Source organism: Anabrus simplex, chromosome 11 (assembly GCF_040414725.1).
Source record: "Anabrus simplex isolate iqAnaSimp1 chromosome 11, ASM4041472v1, whole genome shotgun sequence".
NCBI lineage: Eukaryota > Metazoa > Arthropoda > Insecta > Orthoptera > Tettigoniidae > Anabrus > Anabrus simplex.
In genome coordinates this window covers 54,000,672-54,018,491 of record NC_090275.1, presented here as the reverse complement: position 1 = coordinate 54,018,491, position 17,820 = coordinate 54,000,672, and the positions used below count along the sequence as shown (strand labels likewise).

The 17,820-nt window shown below is 42.3% G+C and overlaps 1 protein-coding gene across 2 annotated transcripts in view; it reads left to right on the top strand.

Annotated features, from left to right (window-relative positions):
* The window catches only part of LOC136883579 (ras-related protein Rab-32), a 333,780-nt gene that overhangs the window by 257,703 nt on the left and 58,257 nt on the right, over positions 1–17,820 (top strand). For both annotated transcript variants that reach the window (XM_067155976.2, XM_068229568.1), the window contains exon 3: positions 1,228–1,324. In XM_067155976.2, the coding sequence (XP_067012077.1) occupies positions 1,228–1,324 (97 nt within the window). The remainder of the gene's footprint in view (positions 1–1,227; positions 1,325–17,820) is intronic.

The following is a 17,820-nucleotide window of genomic DNA, read 5'->3' as shown; positions in this document are numbered from 1 at the left end:
TTGTTTCTTCCATTTCCTTTTTTAAAGTTATTCGACTTTTGCTGAGTGTCCACGTGTGGCTTTATGTTGGGAAAATTGAAAAGCCTTCGAAATCTTGATCTGAAAATAAATAGATAGGTAAGTGAGAAAAAATACATTGAATGAACAAAAATAAAGCATTGAGGACTATGAAATTATTTTCAAATATTGCAGTAAATCCCATGAAAAATCAGTAAATTCAAATGTCAATTTCCACCTCGGAAATGTAAAATCTGAGGATCTAACGGGTCTACACTCCGAATTCTTAGACTTCTCTCTGCTTACCTAGTAGATAGGCAGCGTATGCTGCACATAGGGCTTACTTGAAATTTCAATTGTTTGACCTGTAATATCTTTAAGAACGGTGATGTGAAAATGTCAGTATGAACTTACCTCTTTCTCGCACATTTTGCAAAAAAATCGTCGGAGTAAAACACTCAAAGATTCCTTAACTTTAGGCATCGCGTACTTAGAAATCACAAGAACACGATAGGTACGTATGGATACGATTACGAACTGAGAACTGAGAGTAGAATGCAGAAACTTCACTTGACCGGGTCGGATCTTCCACCACTTCATGGGAAAAGCCACCTAAACAATTCTGGTTCTCAAACTACGCACACCACTAAAATACCTCACATTTCAAAGTGAAAGGGTGCTTGGGGCTTCCAGAGCTTATCTGTCGAGTCGCACTCTAATACGGCAGAGGCCAGTGATAGGGCGTGTGAATGACCTCACTAAAGGTTAAAAACCTGCGATTCTATCACCAGATAGGCTTTTTAATAATTATTTCTGTTTTCGAAACTTAAGGATGGTTAGAGCCCGAATTCGGAGGTGATTTCGAAGAAAAATAAACTATTTAGTCGAAAACCACAATAATATACCTACATTTATATGCTTCTATTCTAAAAAACCGCTGTTTTATGCATTTATGTGCTCGATGAATTTAAATTATGTTTGTCCCAGAGAGATGAAAATACCACCGACAGGCTTCTTTCAATGTGTACTATTCAGGAAAAAGTATGCTAATATGCTCGAATCCGAGCCCTGGTAATAACGATAGTTATTCACAATACTTCACATTTTTATGTGAAGGTATACTCACTACATTGATGGAAAACCTCTCTCCCACTGTAAAACTAGGGTTATTACTTGAAGCAAGTAATCTTCAATTTGTACTAAGTTGGCTTATTTTCTGTCTGTTAACAGGGAAATTCTCATCGAACTACAAAATCACGATCGGCGCCGATTTCGCTATCAAGTCGCTGCAGTGGGATGGTAACACGAAGATTAATTTGCAACTCTGGTAAGTCGTTTTCTTAATTATATTATTATTTTCTAATGAGCTAACTGTAGATTTCGAAATAGATTTGCAGCTTAGGTTCTCGGGGTTTCTTAGTGGGTTTTGGAGAGATTCCTTCCGTTTCAATTTCTCTTTATTTTCCTCTGTATTGTTGTTGTTAACTGATCATTTTCGTCTCAATCCTTTCTTACACTCAATTTGTGAATTTTCTTCTATCAATTTTCGGAAAGTTTTCTGTCACGAATTGTTGCTTTAACGATGTTAAAAGTTTCAAGCTTTGTTTGACCTGTTTATACCAAAGCGACGTTGGTTTTTTTTTACGTGTCTTGGTTCTGTGAATTATGCTGGTTAGTCTTGTTTCTTCCATCCTTTGCAAGTGTCTATAATAGTAAGCGGTGGTGTGCACTGAACCCCATCTACCCCGGCGCTGCTAGGGCAAACAATTTTGTATTTACACTTTCTTATTATTCCTTAAGAATCCTTTTTATCAAGTTTAAAAAACTGCAAACACCTACAATGTGGAAGTACAGCTGCCTCGACAATCCACTCACTCTACAGCAGTTGACCACTCAGCAGCGAGCTGGATTTCTTTGTTGGCGCGAAAGAGACCTACCCACCGAAATTCAAGTCGCTGTGTTGACGCATGCGCGTGAAGCCTCCGGGTGGGCTATGGACCACCCTCGAGACTTACAGCGTCGTATGGCGACAGACCAGCTAGCTTGCGTAAGGTAAAAACAGTTAGTTGTAACAGTTAACACTCCAAGTGTTCAGCGCCATGCATCAAAAGATGCAAGAAAAATATCAGTATGTTAACAGTGTAGCCATTTGTATGCCTTTGCTGGCAGGAGCTATAGTTCTCTTTTTATGAGTTTCGACTTGACAGTTAGCCGGAAGTCAGACGGTGGTGCCAAATTGCTACGAATACAAACAGCTGATTGACGATACACAACACGAACAGAAATGTAAATACTGGAATATAAGTCCATAATCAGTTATTCTTTGTAACAACATACACGAGTCACACAAGATGAGCAATAATACACAACACATTTAGCATAAGGCTACAAGATAAAAATATGTCAATGCTCGAACAGATAAAACGTGAGAAAAATTAAATTTCTACTCACCATGCAGAAGATCTCGCGTTGCTGTTAGATTCAGTTTCCCGTAACGAAGGAAATAATCCTTCAAAGCGAATATACCACTAATTTCTGAGTCACTATCGGCATTTTCATCGTCTGTTGAGGTTTCACTCTCGCTTGACCCTAAAGAGATAATAAAGTTTTCAACATAATCGTCTGTGAGACTTTCTTTCTTCCAAGCTTTAATTATCTCGGATTTCGTGTGTCTCACAACGTTGCCCAGTCCTCCGCACTTATACGGCCTACGGCTTCGAAAATAAGTCTTTCAACTTCCGAAACTGTGAAGAGTCGGTTATTCTCAGCTACTTAATCCTTCACTTGGGCCCAAATCAGTTCTATGGCGTTAAAATGGCAATGGTATAGTGGAAGGTGAACTACTTTATGCCCGTTCCTTCTGGCTTTTTCATCCACCACATAAACTGGGCACTGGGGCTTGTTTTGTTTCAAGAGATGCATAAGTTCCCCTTCCCCATGTCATCGCGAACCAAAATATTGTGCTCCTTCAACCACTTAATCAACTCATTCTTTTTAGCCGCCATTGTTGGTGCTTTGTCAAGAATGACTCCCTAACATTACAAACAATTTCCCGGGTCTGGCTCCGTAGTGGAGTACCGCGCCCGAAGGGCTTTCTTCTCTTGGGAGCTTCATCCTTAGACGTAGGCGTCAACGTGACAGAATATCAAATTCACACACGGGCCTAAAATTAACCTACGAACGAAATATTAAACTAAGTTACTATATAAACTAGATCACCTGTTACACACTATTCACTACAATATAACGCGTTATACTATTAAAAATACTAAACAATTCATTTATAAACTCTACACTACGAAATATAAACGAACAACAACCTAGCACAAAGACACACAAAGACCGCGAAAAGAACTGAGCACAATGACACACAGCTGATAGCACGTGGTTACAGTAAACAACAGATCGACAACACCGCTAACCAGAACTGGAGTCTAACGCGCTCTATCGGAGCGATCGGCTGCCTATGATTGGCTGTTGATTAATTCACTTACCCTCCGCCAAAAGGCAGCGCTCAAACGTCAAGTCGAAACTCATAATAACTGAACTATAGTGTTCTGGTATGGGCTAGAGCAATTTTGTTACTTTCGTTGGTCTGTGTCTGCCTTATCCTTGGCTTTGACAATGTGAAAGTGACTGAGGTATGAGCGATGATAATAGTGCCATTCCTTCTGCAGCAAGTCCCTGCTATGAATGGTGTGAAAGTGTTGCTCATAGGATCGGTTGGTGCATGCATTTCAGTGGGCTTGGCAGACTGATATGTAATTGCAAATTCTGGCTCGGCGAGGAAAGCAACGGTAAACTACCTCGCTCCTCATTTCTCTAGTACGCCTGTTCAGTGATGCCTAGGCATTCTGTGACAGTTAATGGCGGAGCTGTTGATGATCCAACCATCCTTAGGGCTGAAGATTGAACATACACACGTAGGCCTACATAGATAGCCATTTCTAGGAAAATATTTAGGGTTGCCTAGCAAAAACACAGAGCCAAGCGCGAAGTACAAGAATTTTGTATGGGTGTAGTTTGCGGGAGTTCTGTGGCATTCTTCGTGAATATAACAGTGTTATTCGTCGCGAGGAATACTTTCCCACGTCTGTTGCCGCTTTACTTACACTCACTAAGCGAGTGAAACTGTAAAATTTCATGTACAGTATATTTTGCTCACTCAGTTTAGTTTATGATTTGAAGTTAAGAAACAATGAAGTCCCAGTACACTTCCGTGAAAACCATGAGTGTACAATTATGATGCGTCACCGGGTGAAACTGTAACTTCATTGTTTAAAATATGCTGTAGCTTATGTTATGATGCTGCCGTGAATACCAATTTGGGAATAATAATGTGGCAGGGCTGTGTTTCTTTTTTTAGCTGGGGTAACAAACGTGTTCACCGCACGCCACTGATAGTAGGCCTAAGGTGTCTATTAAAGGTTCTTGTTTTAAGTTCTGTGGTTGCTTTCTTCATTTATAATCGGGGATTCAGTGCGATGGCGGGCATTTTGAAAATTACATGAAAGAAAGAGTTTAATGTGGTATTCTATTCTACGGGCAATCTTTTGAGCAGACTAAAAGCGGAAGCGATGGTATAGAACAGGGGGAGACGCGGGTGAGGGAGGTGGGGGGCTGCGCCTACGGTGTTGTCACATGGTAGGAGAGCGGCAACGGGGCGCGTGTGTTTCATGCCTCCTGTCAGCATGAGTTACGGCAATGCTGTCGCGAATGCGGAGTTGCCATACTTATTCAGTAGATGTCTTGACGTGTGGGTGCAATTACTATCATAGTTTGTTTGAAACACCAGTGATGGTATGGGACTCCACTAATACGAATACGTCAATGCATTATTTATTTAACTAAGTCGACACTGAAAAGTATGGCTTCATTCGTAACAAAATATGCTCAAGGTACAATCGGTCAGGTGTGCTGTGTTCTGGTGTTGGAGTACAACCTTCAATCACGCGCCGAGTCATTTGGCAACCAAGACGAGTGTGACGAGGTAATGACGTTACTTCATTTTTGGTCTTTTCAAAAGGTGGCCCCAAGTATAGTACGTTTTGTTCCTGTTTGTGATTAATGCACTATGTGGAGTTATAGAAAATGAAAAATACGAGTCCATATAACATATTTTCTTATTGTTACACTCGGTATGGATGGGCTCTGTACAGGCTTGCTGTCAGTAGTGTGTCTGGCTTCAGAATGGGAAAAGCGGCCGATCTCTCCGCGTTTAACAGAGGGCAAATTATGATGCCACGCCACCTTGGTACCACCGTCTCTGAGGAGACGCGGCTTGAGGACTGCTCTCGTGCCGCTGTTGTAAGCACGTATCGAAAGTGGTGCAACGGTGGGCAAACAACACCACATCGTCCAACCGTGTGTTGACAGTGGCTGATAGGTGCCACAGGCCAGCCGAGGCTGTCGCGCATTGTTCGGAGCGATCGCGGGGGGCACAGTTAAGGAAATCGTCAACAGATACAACGGTGATGGCCAGGGCAATGTTTCCCAGCGCACGGTTCATCGAACATTGCTGCGGATGGGACTGCGAAGTCGATGACCCAGTCGTACCACAACGCTGACTGCACTCCACCGAAAACAGTGCATGAGATGGTCACAAAATCATCTCCACTAAACTATGGATAACTGGAAAAAGGTCGCCTTGTCCGATGAGTCCAGATGTTTGGTTCATCACGTCGACGCCCGAGCGCGTGTACGCCGATTTTCATCGAAGGCTATGAAACGTAGTTTCGGTCGAGCGGAGACAGGTTGGTGGAAGTGGTATGATGATCTACACCCGAAAGAAGCATTCTGACAGCTGGGGCTGGAGGAAGGATCATTGCACGTGCCATTTCACGGTGTTGCCACATTCCTGCATTCCTTTCTCCTACCCCTCGCTTCCAGCTCACTTGTTCGTTCATTCATTCACACCGCTGTGTTCTATTGTAGACTACCTGGCCAGACTATGACTGACATGGTCTCGTGTTCGGTTATCAGGGCCCGGACTGATCAGCTCAGACAGTAGAACGCTGGCCTTCTGAGCCCAGCTTAGAATGTTCGATCCTGGTTCAGTCCGGTGGTATTTGAACGTGATCAAATACATCAGCCTCGTATCGATAGACTTACTGGCACGTAGAAGAACGCCTATGGTACTAAATTTTTGGCACCTCGTTGTCTCCGAAAACCGTAAAAGATGCTGACAGGACGTAAAATCAGTAACATTATTATTCTTTAACAGGATGGTAACTATAGCCTCTCAAATCCTTCAACATGCCATTTGTCTTATAATTTGTCTCTGTACACCTTATTGGCATAAATATAAAACGTAAAACAAGTAAGAAAAAAGTGAGTTCAAGGGGAAAAGGGTGCGGGAGGAGGGGGCATAAATCACGTGTACTCTTTTCAACACCACCCAGCGGTAGAGTACCTTACTAACGGCCACAAAACAGAAACAGAATGCCACTCACACTGAACTGCTGGCGACAAGATCTAACTCACAAGTGAAGTGAGAGGTTTGCCAACTCCCAGCAAGACGAGCTGCCCAGAAGTTTTATCTCCATGGCAACCGCAGTCGCCCCACCCTCGTTTCCATGGCAGCCACACAGCCACTCCCTTTATCCCACCTCGGCAGGCAGTAAACGGACCTCCCTCTAAGAGATGTCATATACCAACTTTAGTTATTAATAGAGTAGAACGCAGCCCGGAAGGCGGTTTCGTTGCGCAGAGAGAGACAGAAGTATGAGGTGCGGTGATGCCAATGTGGCTACTCATAACAGCATGTATGTGCAAACATTTTTTCATCCAGTTATATCTTTAATTCCAAAGCGATCACCTATATTTTTCGTGGGCTTAAACGTTTCCTAAAAGTCCAAATTAATTTTTAACATCAAACCCCGCGAAAGTATTGAGGAAAATTTTCGAGATATTAAGGAAGGTAAATGAACTGTCCAGTTTCAATGCCGTAGGATATTCGCCGTATTTATACATATCCAATATTGTTGTACGCAGAACATTTTTAATGAAATCTTCGAGGACCGTCACTGGTTTCTTCCTCTAAGGGTTCTTCTCTGGCGACCTGAACACCGCATTATTTTTATTTCCGAAGCTTGTTTTATCCTCTGTACTGTTTGCAGGCCGATACCACACGCGAGTGCTGTCTTCTTTTGAAGCGTGGCAACATGGCGTTCCTCACCTTCTCCGCCTATGAACGCCTACTGCTGCATGCTTACCAAATACAAATACACTTTAAATACTATTTTCCTCGCCTGTCGACGGAATACTTGTCTTTTTGCTCTTCCTGGATCTATCGTACACACTCAAATAGTTCCCTAAATTCGTTGATTATGATATTCACAAATAAAACTCGAAACATTCACTCGTGACCAGCATAAACAGGCACCTCTTACTGAAATGATTCTACTGGCTCAGCGGAAAACACGTCATACTACAAAGCGCGCGAATGTTACTGCGCAACCCTCTTCAAACCGTCTTCCGGGCTGCGTTCTACTCTAGTATAGGCACAATTCCTCTCCCATCTCCTACTTCTTCACATCCTTTATCCACCTCCTACTTCCATCACACCTCCCCAACCCGCCCGCATCTTTTGGTCAGAGAGAGGGCGTTACCCTCTAGGTGGCCCGCCCCACCCCTTCAGGGTGGGGAATGAAAACAAATAAAACAAAAATCTGCAGAAAACATGGAAAATGTCGCGTGCTTCATTATATTAGGTTATAAACATAAATACACTTCTGAGGGTGGACCGGTGTGTCCCAGGCATTAATAATGAACACACAACGTCATTTATCTTTCGCTATAATGTTACTAACCTTGCGGAGCCTTTAGGGAACTTACCTAGGACACTGGCCACTTCGTCAAGGCAAACGGCTGCTGGTGACGTACTTTACCCTAGGTCAGTGTGTTTACGAACGGAACAGTATAGCCTTCGCATACCTATTCATAAATTAACATTCTAACATTCATGTCAAATTGGGTAGAAATACGAGTGTTCACATTTAGCTGGATTTCACTTAGTGATATTAGGGAGAAACTGTAATAAGCAGGGCTCACCTTCTATGAGAAAAAGGTGCCGGAACTCACCACCTAGATGCTATTACAGCAGTAGCAGCGATTGGGAATTAGAAGTGGGGGGGGGGGGGGCAGAATGTACGGACAACAAAAATTACCCAGGTTTATGCATATAGCGGGCGGGGGTATAAAAACTGGGGGGAAAACCCTACAAAATGGTAAGTTTCTTGATGCTCTCTGAGGGAAATCAATCAATCAATCAATCAATCAATCAATCAATCAATCAATCAATCAAAGGGGTTATTTCATTCCCTCCCCTCAAACGAGGAGAGGGCGGGCCGACAGCTAAACTAGTAGCTCTTTGGCCGTAGATAGAGGAGAATAGTTTAAGAAAAACCGAAGAAACAGAGGAGGTATGTCTGGTACATACCATGAGGGGGCACAAAAGTGTTGAGTGGCGCATGGGCACCGCGAGAACAAGCCAGACCCCAGGGGGGACCCACAAAGCACCCCGCATGAGCGGACCCCAACAAACAGCAGAGGTAAGGGACGAAACTTTATTAATGTATCTCGGGCGCGCAAATCAGAAATGACAGAAATTCACAGGGATGTACATATTTACAGAGTTTGCGCAACGTTAGGTTGGGAGATCGGAAGGAAGTGATAAAGAGGAGGACAAGGGTAATATTGTAGGAGTAGATAATAGAAGTTGGTTGTGAGATTGGTGACGGATGTGGCGAGTAGGCGAAGAAGTTCCAGAATAGAAGGAGGCGGTAGGCTGAAAGGAGTTTGTGGCACAGGGGGGTAGATGATCTGCGTCGGTGGGGTGGGTGGCGGTGCTGGTCGCGTGCGAGGCGAGGGGGGATGGAAGGGAGAGCGCACTACGCGAGGTAGGGAGCGAGAAGGCTCCACACGATAAGTTCGCTGGTGAAGATGGACGCCGGTGCTGAGCAAGCGGTTGACGTCTTCATTGGTGAGAAGCTGAAGGCGAACCATGTACGTCGGACCCTGGGCGTTGTAGGTGCGGATGACTCGCCGTACCGGGACGCCTGCCAGGTGGAGATCGTTCAAGAGGTCTCGGTCAGTGATGGTAGGGTCAACGCCACGAAGAACACAGCTTGAAGATGACGGAGGATGATGAGTCGTGGTAGCGCCAGACTCTCTGACGGAGGCAGGCTGAGCAGTGGTGGCAGTGTCTACGAAGTCGGCAGGGGGCAACTGAGGACTCGTGAGAGTCATAGATGAGGAGGTGGTGGGTGTATACGTTAACGGAGAGGGATGACTAGACGTAAGAGTGGAGACGGAAGAAACTGGGGAAAGATGAACGGAAATGGTAACCGTGGTGGTAGTAGTAGTGGTAGATGAGGAAGGATGGACAGAAGCAGGAATAGTAGTAGGAAACGGGACCTTGAGAGGGAAGTCGGGATCTGAGGCCAGTTGGTGTAGAATGTGGGCAGGAGTAGGGAGAGCTATATGCTCAGCGTGAAAGAGGTTGATGGTGCCTTTAGTGGTGTAGAGATATGCTATCGATGGATAGTGGAAAAAGACCACAATGTCTGGAGACGGGTGACCAGATGAGGCATCTTGGAGGCGGAGAACCACATCTACTAAGGAGTTGCCGAAGTTGTTGAGCCAGGTGCGAATCTCAGATGGCGAATAAGCGGTGTCCACATTCTTGTCGAGGCAGGAGGACATGTTGAGCGGGAAGGCGACAGCCAACGAGGCGTCTGCCCGTTTGATTGTTCTTAGGCCGACTGAGTAGCTGTTGAGAGAATGGCCACCCAGCCGAAAAAAGTGTGGACTGGCGAAGTGTGGAGAGATGAGATTAGCTATCCTTGCCCTGGAAGTAGCTATGTGTATGTCTGAGGGAATGTCGACAGAGAGGTAAAAGTTTACAGTTTACAAACTTCAGTAAAGTAATAATAGTTTTTTCTGACATTTTGATTGAATACTATGAAATGCACGTTTCACCAAAGGAACGAAATTACACATGCGTTAGAATTAAAGAGAAGTACGACGTGAATTTACGTACAATTAAAAATCATTTAGTATTTGACTGCACGCTAAGAAACTAACAGACACTAAGGAGACTGCCAGACTGACGAATGCGCGTGGAAAGCGGGTGAATAGTACATCAGTGTCCATAACCTTGGTAAAATAATAATAATAATAATAATAATAATAATAATAATAATAATAATAATAATGCTTTTACGTCCCAGTAACTACTTCTTGACGGTTTTCGGAGACGCCGAGGTGCCGGAATTTTGTCCCACAGGAGTAAATCTATCGACATGAGGCTGGCGTATTTGAGCACCTTCAAATACCAACGGGCCGAGCTAGGATTGAACTTGCCATGTTAGGGTCAAAAGGCCAGTGTCTCAACCGTCTGAGCCACACATCCCGGTGCAAATAAATAAATTAATTAATGAACTAATTAATTAATTAATTAATTATATACCCCTGCTACCCTTCCTCATAGCACATACAAGATCGCTACTACTTGCTGTTGCGCAATACAAATCTGTTAGCCGTGGCGAATGACATTTTGTGCGTATTTCCGCTAATAATTTTGTTAATAATTAAAGAAAATGAAGGAAAGATTTACGAAGCTTATAACACAACAGGGCTTGTACAAATGTGTTCTTAAAAATCCTATAATTTCTTGTTTCACTGGCTAAAATCGAATAAAAATATATTTTTCCCCACAAAGTTGGGGGCTATTCCCCCCCCCCCCCACCCACCTCCCCCCTCAATCGCCGCTATTGTATTACAGCAACTTCACAGTTCTAACATAGACTCCGATATAACCTCAGCGGCTCTGGCCAGACATTATCAGAATCGGTTTCCAAGTGAACCCTTGGACTTCAGTGTTGGTTTCGCGATCCTCTTCACCATGTGTATAGTCAGCGGCACATAAGGCTCTACACTAAAAAGCAAATATCGCCGCCTTATTCTCTTTTTTGTAATGATTCATCACTTCTGCCAACTTGACTATAGCTCATTCCACGTTAAGAAAACAGTACTGCTCTTATGGACCTACAAGAAGTGAACACACCCCATCTTAGACACCCAAATTCGTCGTGATTAAGGGATATCATACTGTACTTTGCATTGTATTATGAAAGACAGATAAAAAGGATGACGCATTCTCGCCCGTGAGTTGATAAAATAACTACATAACATTATCTTTTTCGTAGGTAGGCAGTACGTTGGCGGTAACAGCGATCGCTTCGTTGCCTTCCTTCGTCTGTGTTGCTCTGGTACAGACGTGCACATTAATGGTGTCCCGACATAAACAATCAACACTGCCCCACTCCAGTACTGAAAAGAAGAGGAGAGAGTGAAGGGGTAGTGTTGAAGGCCAATCCAGTACAAAACATGGGGGAAGGGAGTGAAGGGGTAGTGTCGAAGGCACAATGACTCACCTTCTCGCTTAACGCATTGCTGCATGGACTGCATGAAGACAGCCCGCTACAAGACTTCGTTGTGATCGAAATGGGCACAGTGGCGGATGTATTGAAGTACAGCATTAGGTTACCTACTCGTCTGGCCCCGCGGTGTACGGGGCAACGCGTCCGGCCGCCCCGGGTTCGATTCCCGGCTGAGTCAGGGGGTTTTAATTGTAAATGATTATATCCCTGGCCTGGGGACTGCGTGTTTGTGTTGTCCTTAACGTTTCTCACATTCAACACTCAACACTTCCGCAATTCCAATTACATGCAGGTTCGTATATTGTGCAAGCAGGGGCAAAAGAACTCTATAGTTCGACGCCCCGAACAAATAGCATTTTAACATAAAAAAATTAAAAAGTAACCTACTCTGTTAATTACAGTATTAAGAGGTAAAGGAGGTTTTTAACCGAAAAGTATTTTATACTAGTTAGGAATATTCTGTAGCTGCGTTATATCGGGTCTACCAATCCTTCTTCACCTCGTTCTTGCCATATTTATATCCATCTCCAAACTGTCTTAAGACTGCATGGTATTGCTTGTGCTATTGCTTGGGACCATGTGAGCCTCCCACATGCCAATAATACGGCCTCGATTCACCTGTGATAGGATATGAGCCATCTTATTACAATGTTACAGTATAACGCCGGAATACACACACTGTGTATTCATCACTACCTGTTCACTCCCTTCCCCTCCTTTTCAGTACTGGAGTGGCCTTCAACACTATCCCTTTACTCTCTCTCCTCCTTTTCAGTACTGGAGTGGGGCAGTGTTGATTGTTTATGTCGGGACACCATTAATGTGCGTGCGTATACATGCAAGCACAGAAATGCTGTCCCGACGTAAACAATCAACACTGCCCCACTCCAGTACTGGAAAGGAGGAGAGTGATTGAAGGGGTAGTGTTGAAGGCCACTTCAGTACCGAAAAGAAGGGGAAGGGAGTGAACAGGTAGTGCTGATGTGTGTATGATGTACATCCTCCACAGTGCTCATTTCAATCACAACAGCCTTGTAGCGGGCTGTCTCCCTGTAGCAATGCGTTAAGCGATGAGGTGGGGGGATACTATGCTTTGTTTATATTTGGACACTATTTCTGTGCTCACGTGTACAAGCCTCGTGTAGTCCCTCACTCTGTGAAACGCCAGCAGCTCACTTCTGTGAAATCATCTACAGTAGTTATTTGTTGCATGTGAGCTTTTAGGCTTTAAATCAGTGCGTACTTGTCTTGTGTTGAGTGAGAGTTGGTTGTATATTGCACAGTATTTGGGTGTACTCTATTATTTTCGTACTGTACAGAACTTGTTAATGAAGATTTTGGTGTTGTGTTGTGTTGTGCAACGATACATCATGGCATAACTTGTACTGATAAAAAATTTGCCGTGTGTTTGATTTGTGCTGGGATTGTTATTTAGCTGTTCTTTCTTAAGCGTATTAAAATTTTACCACTTTTTTTACGGCCGCATTTAATTTAATTTTTACTGTTGTTTTTGTGAGGGATAAGACAGAACAGTAGTACCTCGCGTTGCCTGGTGAAATTTATTAAATGAAATGAAATGCATCCCTTACCCCTCGAGTGCATAAAAATATTATATTTTCTATTTTCTCCTCCAATTTGCCTTACATTTCAGTGCTGAGGTTTTAATGTGCCGTAGTTTACCTCTGATTCTGTACAAACCAAAAATAGCCCCTATAAACTCCCCGTTCCCTTTAGTTTATAAGAATAATTTGCAGCCTAGTTTCTCCCTCTTTATATCTTAAACTTAAATACTGAATTTCACAAATATATGTGCCGCTGTTTCCCCACGATGGTGTTGAGCAGAGTCGTTCGATATGGCAACCCTGTTGCCATAAGGGATATACTGTTTTCCCTAGTGAGAGTGAGAGAGAGAGTGAGTGTGTATTTCCTTAATTCCTCATTAAGCTTGAAAACCAGCTTAATTATGAATATCTTGATTGATCATTTATTTATCATTCACTTAGGTAAGGGAATCTCTATTAGTTAGTTTGTTGATGGATGTCTCTCCTGATTTAAATATGTAACTACAGTTCATTCCATGTTTTTAATAATATTGTATATTTCTGCCTTTATGTTGTTATACGCATTACTATAACCGTATTCTTCGGCGTTTGCTTGTTTGTTATTATTTGTCGGATTGAAGAGAAACCTCGCTGTAATAATACGCAAGAGCAAATATATTACATGTGCATATGCTGTAAGTCAGTAAGAATACACAAAGGCTAAATTTGCAAACGTACCAAAGTCGAAATAAGACAAGGTTAGGTTAAGTTGATAACGAAATTTCCTTCCATTTTAACTGAATTGTTCTTTGTAGAGGACTTGGCCGTGCGGCTAGGGGCGAGCTTGCTTTCGGGAGATAGTGGGTTCGAACCCTACTGTCGGCAGCCCTGAAGGTAGTTTTTCGTGGTTTCCCATTTTCACACCAGGCAAATGCTAGGGCTAGGCTATACCTTATTTTATGCCACGGCCGCTTCATTCCTTCCCCTAGCCCTTTCCTATTCGATCGTCCCCATAAGACGTATATGTGCCGAAGCGACGTAAGGAAACTTGTAAACAGAACAAAAATTAAAAATAATCTCCCGTTCCTATTTTGTGGAGCATTCTTTCACTTTCATTTAAATGTTTCATCTGGTTCTGGTACTCTAAATTCAATATTTCCCAGTTTAATTACTGAAGGTGAAAGCCAGCTACTCCAGTTTCCTGAAGCATTTTTGAATTCCTTGGAATTAAGTGGTTTACCTCCTCAAGCGGAGACTTTGTAGAGAAAACATTTCATTTAAATCCCATTTTGGCCGGCTGAAACTGGGACTTATAGGAATTATTAAAAAACTATTTGTGCAAATTATTAACAAAATTACTGTCGAAAATACGCACAAAATGTCGTTCACCACGGCTAACCGATTTCTATAGCGCCACAGTAAGTAGTGGAGACTTTGCAAATGCTATGGGGAAGGGTGACAGGGGTATATTTTTTACTAAGGTCGTGGACACTGAGGTATGATTCACCTCCTTGCCGCGCGCATTGATCAGTCTGGCAGTCTCTTTAATATTGTCTGTTAGTTTCAAAATCAAAAAATCAAAATCTCTTTATTTGCAAATGAGGTGTCTACCTCGGTGGCAAATGGTACACTAAAATAAATTATTGTCAAGCACTAAATTTTAAATTAACATGAGACGAAGAAAATTTTCCTGGAATACAATATTATACAATTTACGCTAATAATTTATTCTATTAAACACACACATCATCCTTAATAAATTTATATTGTTTACAAAATTCTACTTATAATATCTTACAAACATAGTCAACTCATATACAGTATGTGAAATTACTTCTAATAATAATATACAACTGGTATAAGATTAAAATTAACATTGAATTTATTTACTTATTTATATTTTACCCATTTCGGAACATAAGTAGCATAACGACCTGCTGCATCTTAACCAGAGCCCCTTTTGCCACCACTTTTCAGAGTTCCTGAAGGGCCTTCACAGCTACCGTAGCGGTGCCAGGGACCTCGAAGTCCCCACTGTACTTCACCCCTACAGGCAGTCCCCTACTTGGGCTGCCAAACTCCATAGACCAGGGGATGGAATTAATTTAATCACACATATTTTTTATTTACAATATCCTGCACTGGTCGAATGCCCTCTAACATTTCATTTATTTTCTCTCTTGTTGTTTATTCTCTTCTTGAATATCTGTACAGATTTTGAAAAAGGATCAAACACTACCCCTGGTAAACTGTTCTACTCCTTCACGCCCTTCCCAATGAATGAAAATTTACCCCAATCGCTTCTGCTAAAATTCCTTCTAATTTTGTACTTGTGGTCAGTTCTACCAATATAATTATTTTCCAACTGAAGCCTCTCACGGATATCTCTCCATGCTGCTTCTCCTGTATAGGCTCTATATAATCCTGTAAGTCTAGTTTTCTCCCTTCTCTTACTTAAAGTTTCCCAACTAAGTTCCTTTAACATTTCTGATACACTACTCTTTCTCCTGAAATCCCCTGTTACAAACCTTGCTGCTTTCCTCTGCACACCATCTAGTTTTCAAATACTAAATGATTTCTTTTAAATGTTATAATCACGCCGTACTTGTATTTAATTGTAATGCGTGTGTAATATTGTTTCTTTGGTTAAAGTTTTATTGTATAGTATTGAATCAAAATCTCAAAAAAAAAAAAAAAAAAACTATTACTGCCCCACTTAAGTTAGTAAACTGTCAGCCTTTACCTCTCTGTCGAAATTCGCTCAAAGAGCTTTTTTGTTCAGTTTTGATGTGTATACCCCCCCCCCGCTATATTCCTCAACCCGGCTACTTTCTGGTGTCTATATACTTACCCCCCCCCCCACTTCTAAATCCTAATCTCCGCTACTGTACCTCCTCATGTTCTTACTCTAAAAGTTGGAGCCATAAGTATGCTCCTTACAAAACTGAACGTTTCCAAAGGGCTATTAAACGGAACCGTATTAAGTGTCAGAAATATGTATGGACATTGCTGGGATTTGGAAATAATAATACGAGGACTATTTTTATTTTCAACATCCGATCGGTCGCGAAATTAAAACCACAGTTAATACGAGGACTATTTTTTTTTCAACATCCGATCGGTCGCGAAATTACCACAGTTAATACGAGGACTATTTTTTTTCAACATCCGATCGGTCGCGAAATTAAAACCACAGTGAGAATCCGACGAAGCGTTGTGCAGATGTGTTGCGCAGTGTCTCTAGTATGCCTGTCGACCGCGTCATGGCGCACTTGTCAGTTCTGAGCACGCAGTGAGCACCTAAACATGCCTAGGACAATAGTCTCTCTCACCAAGTCCGTGCTGTCATTCGATTTCTTCATGCTGAGGGATGCAACGCGTACCTTGGGTGCAATGCGGTCGAAATTCATCGAGGAATAAGTAATGTGTACGCATAGCGTGCGACATCTTCACGAGTTACCGTGGAACGCCATCCACAGTGATGACTGCGCGTGAGGATAACAGAGGCATTATCGGGACTACTTTCAAAATCTACTAAGAAAATCAAGCATGCAACTTATGTTTGAAAACGACTTCATCTGCTGGACACTTTGGAATATTTCCTGGATGATTTCGCTGCCTTCGAAGTAACCAGCTCCCTTCTTATCTCCTTCGTGCTGAAGAAGAATCGACATTTCAAGTAGTGAAATACGAGTTTTGTTAGCAAACACAGTACATGATGTTCACAGCACCCCAACTGCGATGACTTCATTTTAATAACATCTCATTTATCCAAGCACTCGAAGAAAGTATCGCCACATAAACTATCCATACACGATAGCTTTTCCGCAACAACATTTTCCACCCGCAACAACACATTATAAACACTTTCCGACGCATGCGTGAGATATGTGGCGCTTTGCATTGAGCCGTAATCTTTAATTAGTGTTAGGGAAGCAGTCACATTATCAGTCGGTTTACCAAAAAGGAAAAGACGACATAAATCACACTGAATCACTTTTGAAATATTCCTCACTATGTATCCGGCTAAATGATACACTAAGTACTCTTTGCTACAATTCCGCCCACTTAACTCAGGTAAACTGTTTTCCCAGTCTGGTATTTGAATATCACTTTCGATGTTCACAAATTTTTTCCCTGATTTCATCTACAGCTTGTCTCTTCACTGCACGATTTTTACTTTCAATTTCTCGTGCAAGAATACGCATTTGATTAACAAGAGACGTCAACGGGGATTCAGTTCTGTACTCACAGTTTCCGCCAGACGATAATGCAAGTTTAGTCGGTACGTAAATAGACTGCAGCGTGTATAAATGTAGAAAGTCTATAGTGGACGGATGATCATCACAACTTAGTGATCGCAAGATACCAAAATGACGTTCTAGGGGGTCTTGATTAAATTTTCCTGTCAAAACGTAGCTATAATTGTATTCCCACAAATATTCAAACACTTCTAAGGTACTTTCCATGGTAACTCTTAAAGACTCCAGTGTCCTTTGTGAAGCAAATGAATTTTGAGTATCTCTGAGAACATTCTGCCATGTAATTAAAGTTTCATGTGCCTGTGATCCTTTGTACAGTGCTTGACTGGGAATAGCCGAATTTAATGCGTCAATTAGACAGTTTAAATCGCTTGTGAAAATTTCCGTTTGTTTACTGTCTTCTAAACCCTGTGTCAAGCGAATTGGAGCCCTCGTAATAAGTATAAATAAAACTGGGCAAAGAGTTCTAATCGCTCAAGCTGATTTAACACCATCCGATAAAACACTTCCATTTTCTTTAAACAGGCGCCAATTTCCAATTCGCTTGGCATTTTCTATCACAATCAGTAAAGCTCA